General features: G+C 37.7%; 1 protein-coding gene and 4 non-coding genes across 5 annotated transcripts; all 5 read right to left on the bottom strand.

The window, feature by feature from the left end:
- Positions 1-1,036: 1,036 nt before the first annotated feature.
- On the bottom strand, positions 1,037-1,108 carry TRNAD-GUC. The gene has a single exon. It is a non-coding gene; the product is annotated as a tRNA-Asp (tRNA).
- A 2,625-nt stretch (positions 1,109-3,733) lies between these two features.
- LOC100892463 (ADP-ribosylation factor-like) lies at positions 3,734-6,118 on the bottom strand. The gene is made up of 4 exons (XM_030999442.1): positions 5,946-6,118; positions 5,272-5,448; positions 4,645-4,782; positions 3,734-4,005 (listed from the first exon to the last, which is right to left on the bottom strand). Exons 1-4 carry the CDS (start codon positions 6,037-6,039, stop codon positions 3,848-3,850), a joined length of 567 nt encoding a protein of 188 aa, XP_030855302.1. The 5' UTR covers positions 6,040-6,118; the 3' UTR covers positions 3,734-3,847.
- Positions 6,119-7,639: 1,521 nt separating this feature from the next.
- TRNAD-GUC lies at positions 7,640-7,711 on the bottom strand. The gene has a single exon. It is a non-coding gene; the product is annotated as a tRNA-Asp (tRNA).
- Positions 7,712-8,311: 600 nt separating this feature from the next.
- On the bottom strand, positions 8,312-8,383 carry TRNAD-GUC. Its single transcript has one exon. It is a non-coding gene; the product is annotated as a tRNA-Asp (tRNA).
- Positions 8,384-9,494: 1,111 nt separating this feature from the next.
- On the bottom strand, positions 9,495-9,566 carry TRNAD-GUC. The gene has a single exon. It is a non-coding gene; the product is annotated as a tRNA-Asp (tRNA).
- Positions 9,567-12,485: the final 2,919 nt, after the last annotated feature.

The following is a 12,485-nucleotide window of genomic DNA, read 5'->3' as shown; positions in this document are numbered from 1 at the left end:
GTATAAACAAGTCTATTGGGGGTCACTCATAGTCCACTGGCACTGTTTTGCAACGATGCTCATGATATTGAATTTGAACTTTATCCAAAGGATCAACAGAAAATCAAAGTGACCAAACATTAAAATATACATCATTATATTGAACCAACCCATCTTGAACTTGAATAACCATACGAAGAAAATTGTACAAATAAATATCATACAAAATAGACGCCTGCAGAGACTTTCTAAAAATCAACCCAAGGTGATTCTATATCACACACAAACGATGTTCACAATGCTAATTGAAATTACCATAAGTTGATTTTTAGATAGTTTTTGCGATGGTGTTATAAAATATAACAATGCCATTGGAAACGATACTGGCTTCATTAAGTCCTTTAAATTTGTATACGGATCACCAACATCGCGGAGTCACTCGTCCGTTTAACTGACAATGTTATTAACCATCAAAAACTTGTAGACCAAGATTCTGGTAGTAAAGTGGTGAGTATCTCCGCCTGTCACGCGGAAGACCGGGGTTCGATTCCCCGCCAAGGAGACGCACGTTTTGCTCTTACAGACAGTCTCGTATTTGTTTTCTTAAAATGTATCACTCTATATTATGTCTCATTTAACATTTGTTCAGATGAATTTATTTAACAGGGTGCTGTCCTCTACTTTGCAATAGGGACTTTTAGATTTGCACGACGAGAACGTGGACTGCTATATATTGTGACATCCTTTTAAGGCAATGTGACGTCACTACCAGTGCCTTAAAAGGACGTCACATGGATGTCATACGTGATACGTCGCAGTCGTGCAAATCTAAAAGTTCCTAATATTGTCATAAAGAAGGACACAGACAATAATTATCGACTGTGAATATCATCAGTAGATTTGAAAAAAGAAGAATAAGAGAGTTCTCTTTCATGAAAAAAAAAATGTAATTGAAGCTATTAAAAGAGTTGTGTAATAATGTATACATTGTCATGGAAACTGATATTCCTTAAAATGGAAATCTTCAAAGTGCAAAAGTATGTAAAAAAAAAATAGTCTCCTTGGCGGGGAATCGAACCCCGGTCTTCCGCGTGACAGGCGGAGATACTCACCACTATACTACCAAGGAATTGACGAGAGCGGTGGAGTCATTTAAAGAGTGATCATTCATTGCTGTGCCGAACAAGGATGAATTAATGAACTCGTCGAAATGGCGTCATCGCCAGCAGGGTTTTGTATTAGATATTTAAAATTTCATGCTTACCATATTATTTACCCTGAACATGTTGAAGGTTCTTTTTATTTACGGTTTTAGTAAAAATTCTTAGAGCTATGATATCATTTATTTTATGGTAATAAAATGTAGCTCATTTGCTATTTACATGACTTAGGAATGGCGCAGTAGGCATATTTTGTCAAATTTGTCATAATATCGAACTAATCAATACCTGGATCTTGTGCGATGGATGAATCTATACAGATATAACTATATCTTTATTTTTCTCAAACTAAATTCCTTGAAATGACATGAAACTAACATTCTTCTCCTGTCTCAACATTAATTAGCCCTGGTCTTCCGCATAGCAAGCAGAAACTGTTTTTTAATGAATATTTCATTTTAACCTCCAGAACCTCGATTTTCTTTCAAAATCTGATCAGTCGAAGATGCATCGTAAATAAAGTGTGATTAATTGTATTATGTATTCTATATGAGAATTTTTCTGGTTAATTTTCTAGTTTGACAATGTCAGGCGGTAAAAGGTTCATTTATAGAGGCGTTGATCACTATGCCTAATGACTTTCCATACTTGTAATGCTTTAGATCGACGTGAGTTTCCAGTATTTTGAAGAATCGAGTCATCATGCAGATAAATCGAATTAAACAGTTCATCAACGTAAATAAACACAGGGAAAAGATGTTCATGTGAGGCAACAATTCATTTTATTAAAAACTAATGCACATTATTCTATGCAAGATCTCTCTATTCATTCACGAAAAGCTCTTCCAACTTTAACATTGGTAGGCAATTTTTCATTCACCTCTGTGGACTTTCTCAAGCCAGATGCTGTTATGACTACCCCAACAAATACATTTTTTATGTTCAAAAACTTCAAATGCATGTTGGTACATAAATATACTCTGTACAGATTTCATTATTAGTTGTACAAATAATTTCTGTTCATTAACAGTAATTTGCAAAAGTGTAGAAAAGGTAACTCTCTCATCGTAATTTCTTCTTATCAATCTTGAAAAAGAGCAACATTATATTAACATTTATCGTTAGAAGATATTGGAATATGATCACTTTAATGATTTAAAGGTCGTGGCAAACATACAGAGTTTGTTGTTGATATTCTTTCAAAACTAGTTTTTGCATCAGACCATTCCAAAGGTTGAAATGATTACATACTTTAACATAGTCAGTCAGGGCCAATATTGACTTTGCACTGTATTGGCCCCCAAAAAGCGTACTTGTGCTATTGGCCAATAGGTGGTGCATATTTCAAGTTCCAGTTCACTTTATTAAATTTAATAAAAACATTTCTATATACAAGTCATGTGAACATTTGGTTAAATGAATATACAAAACAACAACATTATTCACAATGTGCTATCACTTCCTATGACAATAGAGAAAATCACATTATTTTGAATCTAAATTCCTTTATACTTTTCTAACAAATGTTCTGGCGAGATTATCTAAATGTTTTACCGATCAGATGATGAATAAACTGAATAACATGTGAAACGTATTGGAATGATCTAACCAAAGAATTGCCCCCAAAAGAATATAACTAGCTTATTTACGTGTTTTTCTTCTTTTTCTTCTTCCAATCAATATCAATGAACTACAGTATAGGCTTTACATGTCTAAATTTCATTTCAGTGGTGGTTAAATCATCTTTAAACCTGTCTTGCTATCTAGCTTTCACACATAATCCTATAATTATGCTACCTATGAAGGATAAATCGGGACATGACATAACTTTTTTTTTTTTAATAATTGAAAAAAGTTTACCGATAAAATCAATCACCATGCAGGCACGGCGACCCCATAGCTACGTGTATATACCCTTCGTGACCAAACCGCGATACTAGGGACTTTTAGAATGAGTGGACGAGAACACGACGAACTGATCATGCGTGTCAACGTAATTAACTGCCCATGTTGACTACAATTAGAAATCTTTTAGATTGCACTCGACGATATACATGCATGCAGGAAGTAACATTATGAACATCACGGACAAAGAAAGAGGACAAAATATACAGTTCCTCATTCTACCCTCAACAAAAGAACATCCCTTCACTGCTATTATGTAAAAATGTGTAGAACAGGTGAATATGCATGCATATTCACCTGTTCTACACATTTTTACATAATAGCAGGGAAGGGATGTTTCGGCTTTGTCTACCTGAGGAACTGTATATTTTATGCGCACGCGACACACTAGTACCTTGAGCATGACTGTAAAGGCGCTATATAAATATCAATATGTATGTATTATACAGATTTAGAAAAATAAAGGTTGACGCATTCTCGATCGCCGACTGAGACGTCGTAACGCATGCGCAGTGCCTTAAAATGACGTCACACGTTGCAGTCAAAGCTGACAACGTGCAAATCTAAAAGTCCCTAATGACGCAGCAATAACTCATGAAAAGGATCACTGTATGACAATCAAATATCTTGCCAGCCTCCCCCCCCCCCCCCACTTTCCTCAATCTACCATGCACATCTGCATATCTGCACATCAATTATATAGAGGGATCGGGGCCCTTGTTGGCATTATAGCTCATTTTGTTTTGTTTTGTCTTAACATTCCTGATTCATCCAACGACTATTGATTGTCTGTGACAAGATTATCAAGAGTTCTTGAATTCTGCGATCATCTTCGAAAGCTGTTGAAGTCCCTCGTACAAACCATCTCCAGTTGTAGCGCATGCGCCTTGGATATGCCAAGAATTCTGGGTAAGGTTTTGGAGTTGGAGTTCGTCGGTCAATTTAGTGACATCACATGCACCTTTAAACAAAATGAAATAGAAATGAAGAAATCGTAAGGAATACAGGTATTATTGCTTGTCATTCAATTTGATAAAGCTCACAGGTATGAAAATGCCAGTTTCCAAAGACAGATCTAGAAAATAGGAGTTTCTTTGACCGATTCCCGTAGCATGATAAATTATCATAAGGTTTGGGGGAGGGCACCCCCATTTATTTTTAGGCCAACTGCCATATTAATGATTTATACACTTCTTTTAGGTTCATTATATCTGCCACTGGTGAAAGCATGCATGCATACCATGGTATGTGAGTGAGTCCCCATGCATTGTAGCGTATTTCACTTGCAGTCGATAACGTCAGGAATATGAGTGAAAATGTAATAACTATGAATATCACCTTCATAAAGAAATGAAATAAGGTTTCAAAAAAATTGCTGTAAGATAACAGCATACTTTACCGCGCAAAATAAAACTAATGAGTATAAAGTAGCACATACTAATATAGTGAAGAAAGCCTCAATTTCACAATATCCACATCTAAAATTCGTTTTGTAATTTCTAATTTTGTGGAAACAAATTTTGTTTGCGAAGTTATTCTACGTATAACAATTAATTGTATATCTTAAAGTTATGAAAATAAGTTTTCATGCTATAAATACCAGGCATATCTTGTTTGTTGGCGAGGATTAAGACAGGGACATTTCTGTCCATCGCATCATCCTGCAGTATACCGAGTAGTACGTCCCTGGCCTCTGCGAAACGCTCTTGATCTTGACTGTCTACGACAAAGATCACACCTGCAGAAGACAAAGAAATATAATAATACTCCATTGTATAATGCGCGCCAGATATTTCCAACAAAAAAAGATGAAGAATTAGTAAAACTATCAGTCTAGCTAATTTGAACTACACATGCACGATCAACAACAAAGTATCTTTAAAAAAATGCATATCAAAACAAAATATACAATTAGATCCTCGAGAAAAAATACCCATAACATTTTCTTTATTCAGTTCGATGTACACTAAATCGACTAAAATGTGCGTAAGCAAGTGAGAATTCAAATCATTTGCTATATGATCCCGTAGCAGTATTGAAGGGGTCTTGTGGAATTAAGCCCCCCCCCCCCCCTCCACTCACGTCACTCCAAAAACATTATTGATCAACATTGAATTTAAGTAAGGCACATGCAGAAAATGAATGTCAGAACTCCCAAGTCCACCCCCATCCAACAAAAGATTCTACTAGAACCGATTGTGGTTTTATCATAATTCATATTCCTTACCGTCTGTCCCAGGGTAGTAATGTCTCCACAATGGTCTGAGCTTATCCTGATAGCCGACATCCCACATGGTGAATGATAACCCTGGTAAGGGTGTGACGGTCTCGACGTTGAATCCGATGGTCGGGATCGTCGTTACTGTTTCATTCAGCTTCAGCTTGTACAAACACGTGGTTTTCCCTAGAAATGGAGAGAAAGATGGAGATATGAAGGTTGAGTGAGTGGGTTGCAGGTTCATTGACAAATTGTATCCTGTTATTTAAGTCGAAAACCCCATGTGAATGATAACCCTGTTACAGGTGGGACGGTCTCGACATTAACTGCGTTGCAGTTTTTTTTTTATCAGTTTCGGCCTGTAAAGACACTGGGTCTTGCCTATGTAATTGGCATAGAGTGACTGAGTGATTGAGTTTTAGATTTATTTATCGTGCCCCTCCCCATCCAGTGACTTGCCCCCACCCCTCCCACCGGTCCACTGATATAAGAGCTTTCTCTTCCCCTTCTCTATTCTCCCTTTTCATCCCTCTTGTAGAGTCGGACGGTATAATGGATAGTATCCAATATCAAGAATTCCAAAGTAGCAGAAATTAAGCAGTGCAGGGTAATAGAGAGAGAGAGAGAGAGAGAAAAAAAAAAGGAACGTCGTCATAATGAAAAGTCAATTAAGAGAGACATACCTGCTGCATCCAGTCCAAGCATTAACAGCCTGGACGGACTTCCTTGAGACCATTCTCTGAATAAAGACATCACTCGAGAAACCAACAAACCCATATTCTTTCCCTTTTCCCAAAGCACAAAATTGAGATCCCTTTGATTTAATCTGTGTAAGTCTTTATATTAAATTATAAATCTGATGTAGATCTGATTATTGCATCTAGTCAAAGCAAGATGAGGTGTGATATTTTTTCTCTACCCTTGACGCCTTATATTAAATTTTCCTCCCAATTTCACCGCGCAATGAATACGATGACGCAAAGTTTGACACGTGTTTAAAGTCATTCTAAAAATAAATCGTTGAACAGTTGCGGTGAAGAGGGATTTTTGTTTTATGACTAGTTCCCGGATGTGAAATGGTACGAAATTTAGTTGACATATGTTTAGTCCATAAATATTGGCCTTGTTGTATTTACTGTGTGTTTGTTTGTAACGGTGTATTGTGTAATCACCTGCCGTTGATTGATATCCATGTTTTACATGACGGATGCCCCATTGTGTTTTAGGCTACTTTAAAAATCATGGTCCTGTTTTCCTCCTGTGAACCAGGGTTGCTTGGCCGGGTGCTGCAGAATGTGAGACGAAGGAATTTTGAAGTGGAAAGACACCCTTAAAAGTGACGATTTTTGTGTATTGCTTTGTTAATTGCTTGCTTGTCTGGCAATACATACCATGGAACTATCTGTGAAGTAACATCAGTATAACTTGAAAAAATAAAAGTATTCATTTTGAAACGACAAACCCAGTGGTGGGTAAAACTATGTTAGCATGCGATACTGCGTGCTTGTCATGATCATCCAGCCAACAGCACTCTATAGTTACAAAATATTAGGGGTGGGACCCCTCAGATTATATCTTTACAGATATATCATGGACGTGTGCAGGGTTTTGTGAGGGGGAGGGGGAGGGGGAGGGGGGGGGGGGTGGGTGGGCTGAAACATAATGTTTGGGGTACCAGTTATATAGAGCGACGAGAGCGCAGTCGGTTAACATAAGAAAAAGGGACCATTTGGGGATCAACGGGTACTACTTATACATTATTGGCTATATATAGAGGGCGCAAGTAGCTACAAGTAGTGCAGCCCCTCTTTAAAGAATAAAAACGCCTCTCCTCGCATAATTTTTCTTCCACTTTTCAGACAAGCTTTGTCTCAAATTAGGTGTTACACAATGATATACAATAATATTAAGTGATATACAAACTCACTGTTTGTCATGTTATATATAGAGGTATACTCGCATGAAATTATGATACCTGTAATATGGCGGAATCCTCAAATCCGATCAGAGAGAGAGAGTCTGTTTGTCTAGCTATAGGTACCATTGTTCTCATGAATAGTTTCCTTTCATTTTCTTATCCACTCTCTACTGTCCCATCCAAGCATTTCTAGTCTGTAAACTACTTTTGATTTGCAAACGATAATAGCCAGGCATTTACTTGACATTATAAAAGGGCACTTCAACTTTCATGAGGGAATACAAAAAGCCTTTCACATTGAAGTCTATTGATATAATAAAAGGGGCTTAAATTAAACCGAGCTGGTCCGCATTACCGAGAAGTACGTTCTATAGTGGTCAACAATAGAATAGCCAATAACCACTTATTATCTACTGCTTCTTGACCTTTAATTGGCTACGAAAAAGGAAAAAAGGAATCCTCCTTGGCGGGGAATCGAACCCCGGTCTTCCGCGTGACAGGCGGAGATACTCACCACTATACTACCAAGGATTGGTGGTTACAATGTAATTTCGTAAATGTTTCTCATGTAAGTCTTCTTCTCGTTTACGTGTATATGCATGATATGTTATCATGACGATTGATGCAGGGTGATGCCCTTCATTGTGAATGCATTGCGATTAAACAAAATAATTGTATAGCTCTATGAAAAAAAGATTTCCTTACCTTATGCCATAGGACGGATCAAGAATCTTGTAAAATAATTATGAGACGCAGCTCCGTACAAAATAATATTGACAATTTAATAAGCCAATATATACGTGTATAAATGAAATTTAAAGAAAATACTTATCACAATTTCTGATCATGCAAAGGAAAAACAAAGTGTAGTTGATATATTGTGATGGAAATGTTGATTCAGAATATATTTTTTACCCCAAAAAAGTGTATAGTAATATAGACCGAAAACTTCAGTCTCTCTAATCTTCGGTTGTTCCACTGAGACTACGTCTGGCTCCACTAGACCTCCGATTATAGAATGACAACAAATGTCAGTTTTATTAAAGAAATGACCCAAATCAGATGGTTATTGCTGTCTAATAGTAATAATGACTTGTGTGGCTCAGAAACAAAAATGTAAAAAGTGGAGCCCTCCTTGGCGGGGAATCGAACCCCGGTCTTCCGCGTGACAGGCGGAGATACTCACCACTATACTACCAAGGATTGATGGCTCTTAGTGTAGTTTCATAAAGTCTTGTCAATGTAACTATACTTCTCGTTACGTGAAAAGAAATCTGCATGATATGTATTCATGATGTTTGATCAAGGAGTTACTACAGTGTAGTAACTCCTTGGTTTGATGCAGGCCAGGTGGTGCCCTTCAGGGCCTTCATTGTGAATGCATTGCGATTTAAAAAAAAAGTTTAGTTCTATGAAGAAAAGATTTCCTTACCTTATGCCATAGGACGGATCAAGAATCTTGTAATATATTATGGGGCACAGCTCCGTACAAATATTAAAAATTTAATAAGACAATATAATTAAGTATTTTTATATATAAATAAATTTGAAAAAAAAAACAAAAAAACAATTTCTGATCAAGCAAAGGAAAACAAAGTAGAGTCGATTTCATATTGTGTTGGTAAAGCTACAGTCCCATATACGTCCCGGACCGTCCCGGACCATCCCGGACCCCATCCGGGGTGATCCGGGATTCGGTCCGTGTTGACACCGTGTTGGCACCGGGGTGGTCCTGGATGGTCCTGGGTGGTCCTGGATGGTCCTGGATGGTCCTGGGCGGTCCGGGAGTCGACCCCGGATGTTTTTGACGGTCAAAAACTGCCGGGGTGGTCCGGGACGGTCCGGGACAATAGTTTGATCCGGGGTGATCCGTGTAGCCACCGTGCTGGGTCCGGGGTCATCCGTAGTGGCGCCGGGGCGGTCCGTGTTGATCCGTGGCAGTCCGGGAGTGAGTTATTGACCGCCCAGGACCATCCAGGACCATCCAGGACCACCCCGGTGCCAACACGGTGTCAACACGGACCGAATCCCGGATCACCCCGGATGGGGTCCGGGATGGTCCGGGACGGTCCGGGACGTATATGGGACTGTAGCTTTTAAAGCATCACACTTTTTTGAACAAAACATCCCGGACTATCCCGGATCAACCCAGACCATGGTCCGGGATGGTCCGGAGTGGTCCGTGCTCGTCCGTGCTGGTCCGGCTTTATATGGGACTGGGGCTTTAGGTCGATTCTGAATCTTTTAATTTAACAAAAAAGTGATGATAATAATGACTTGTGTGGTTCAGAAAAAAAAAGAAAAAAGAGAAGCCCTCCTTGGCGGGGAATCGAACCGCGGTCTTCCGCGTGACAGGCGGAGATACTCACCACTATACTACCAAGGATTTGTGGCTTTCATTGTAATTTCAAAAACTTTCGTCATGTAACTCTTCTTCTCGTTTACGTGTAAAGATATCTGTATGATATTATGACGATGGTTTCAGGGTGATGCCCTTCATTGTGAATGCATTGCGATTTTTAACTTGAAAAAATGAAAAAATTGTATATTATAAATTTTTTTTTTACCTTATGCTTCAAGGCGGATCAAGAATCTAGTAAAAGATAGGGCATAGTTTAGTGTCATATCATAAACTGAAGGAAAAGGCGTCTGTGCCGACTAGTGTATGATAATTCGAACTAAAGTCAAATTTAGAATTGCATGTAATGTAATCTTAAGTAATGATTTTCTTGGGGTCATTATTGATGTCATATGATCAGTTATATTGAAAAGCTAATATAACTGATCATATGACATCAATTCAGAATTACTTTTTTTTTAAAGTAGGGGCTCAGAAAATATGTTCATAGTTTCACATGGCATAAAAGAGGAGCATTATAGTGTATATCTATTTTTGGCGCTTAAGACATGTCAAGTAGATATATAAATAACAAAATATGTAAATAGAAAAAAGGAAAGATAGATAGATCGTAAGATGAATATATAAATAAGTATTTTAAAAAAATCAATCATGTAATGTATTAATCAATTGGTTAAGCAGCCCTATTTTCTATAGTTGGAAGAAACCTGAGGAGGAGGAGGAGGAGGAAGAAGGGGAAAAAAGTAAGAAGGAAAAGAAAAAGAGGTAGGAGGAGGAGAAGAAGAAGAGGAAGAAGAAGAAGAAGAATAGACAAGAAAGAGTACAGATGAAGAAGAAATCTTCTCCTTCATCTCATCCAGACTGTTTATTCTCGCCATCTTGCCTTTCTTGAGTCCTTTTCTCTCAAACTGTTTCACCATGACATCATGATCCTCTACCACCAACTCGTCGCCAAATCTCTTGCCGTGAACTCAGAAACTCTCATTACATAACTAAAGAACTGAAAGACACCGTACGTAAACTACCCCCTCTATCGTACGACTTCTTAACAATCAACTGTGATTTATAATTCTCCTTTTCACGTTTGCATTTATTTATTGTTGCTGATGAACGCTAATCATTCTTAGCTTTCCCATCCTCTGCTCTTATTAACTTTTTCTCCTTACTTCTTGAACTCAGCAGAGTAATTATTACAATTTTCGTTATTAAAAAAAGGTAATTTTAGAACGATTAAAAAAAAAAATTAGTATCTTTATGATGGTATAATAATTTGTCTCACTAATGTTTCGGTAATTTTAAAATCACACTCATAAGCATGTCTTTTCTGAAGGGGGGGGGGGGGGGGGGGGGGGTTGACTTTTTGGGATTGCTGCATGTGGTTTGTTTTTGCGATGGAATTTCATTTTCTTTCATTATCCATGTCGATGGGTCTCCATATTTATGTGTTAGACCTACATCTGTGTAATATTATAAACTCTCTAGCTAGCTTGCTCAACTTAAATTGAACGTCTAAAGTGATATTATTGTGTGCAAACAGCCTTATATTCCTGAACATATGCTCTATTGGATTTATCCTCGAACTATTATTCACATCTTCGATACATGTTTCTAAATCTTTTATAGTATTGCTGCGTGATGTTACCATTGTTATTTTGTTAGATTGCTTTTGCATTTTGATGATGGTATCATTTTATTGTAAATAATTATCTGATTAATTTTTAAAACATACAATTTCAGCCTTGAGCTGAATTTAATTGTTTTGATAAATACCCCGGAGGGATACTCAGATTTGGTCGGGATGGGGGTGTGCCACTCAAGCCTCGAAACCCCTACCCATCAATACTGAGCCAATTTAATTACCCCCCCCCCCGAAAAAAAAATGCCTGACAGTTCGTCCATACAATTCTAACCCTAAATCCTAAACCCTCCACCTACTCGATAAAAAAAGCCAAAAGAAATTAGAAAATGGAGTTAGAGTTAGAGAGAGAGAGAGAGAGAGAGAGAGAGAGCAGGGCACCTCCCTGGAGAGAGAGAGAGAGAGAGAGAGGGAGAAGACTAACACAATACATGTACTACATGTATTTTGCATGCATGTGACATAGCCGCGACGGATATTGATTTGTGGTGAACGGATTCCGGTTACCATTGCCCTCAACGACTAGTCGGCTGTGCAAAACCTAATGCAGTTCCACCCTAAAAAACTCGGCCCTCTTCAATGTTGTCCCACAAGTTTCTGGCTCAATATACATGTAATCTATATAGGTCTAAATTTGACGTTTCGCCTAATTTTGCAGATTATTGACCGAAATCCTGAATCCTAAATGAAAATAATCATATATATACTTGGAAGCTACGTTGGAGTATATATAACAGGAGAAAGGTTTTTACTGTGTTACTCCAACCAGGCACGCATCAATGGAGCACTGGCTGTAGGTTATACAACTTACTTCATAAATAATCTGTACTAAATGCTTTGAAACCATTCAAATTTATATCAAATTCTGGAAAATGTATCTCTTAAAACTACTTTCTCCCATCTGCAGGCCAAAAAGAATGAAAAGGTTAAATAGTTTGAAAGATAATACTAATTTAGAACTTCCCTCAAAACAAAAGGGCTTGGAAAATGTCTTTTAGTGGTAAAAAAGAGACTTTTAATTGTCGAATGGAATTTAGCTATCGCAGTCGTTTAATTAAATAGTCTGATTTTCAGATCCTTGTACCGAACGGTCGTACGTTATTTGCTACGCAAAGACTCCATCAGTTTAATTTTACAAGATCGCGGGTTATTGATGTAGAAATGATCATGTACCCTTTACATATGCAGCTCATTTTAATGATTTTATGTTTGTTATTACCAAAGAAAAAAAGAATTCAGTCACTCACTCAATAGTGTTTGATAATGAAGTCTAGAAAGTAAAAGGGGTTAGGACGCTGCTAACGTTTTAA

The sequence above is a fragment of the Strongylocentrotus purpuratus genome, unplaced genomic scaffold (genome assembly GCF_000002235.5).
Source record: "Strongylocentrotus purpuratus isolate Spur 01 unplaced genomic scaffold, Spur_5.0 spur5_scaffold_5, whole genome shotgun sequence".
Classification (NCBI taxonomy): domain Eukaryota; kingdom Metazoa; phylum Echinodermata; class Echinoidea; order Camarodonta; family Strongylocentrotidae; genus Strongylocentrotus; species Strongylocentrotus purpuratus.
Note: the sequence above shows the minus strand (reverse complement) of the source record. Positions and strands in the feature narration are given on the sequence as shown.

What these genes read in the sequence shown, in the direction of transcription:
- LOC100892463 (XM_030999442.1), bottom strand. Translation starts at nt 6,039, where the DNA reads ATGGGTTTGTTGGTTTCTCGAGTGATGTCTTTATTCAGAGAATGGTCT. An exon ending in GCTTGGACTGGATGCAGCAG is followed by an intron (nt 5,449 to 5,945) that starts GTATGTCTCTCT and finishes CTCCATTTCTAG; the next exon opens with GGAAAACCACGTGTTTGTAC. An exon ending in CAACAAACAAGATATGCCTG is followed by an intron (nt 4,006 to 4,644) that starts GTATTTATAGCA and finishes TTTTGTTTAAAG; the next exon opens with GTGCATGTGATGTCACTAAA.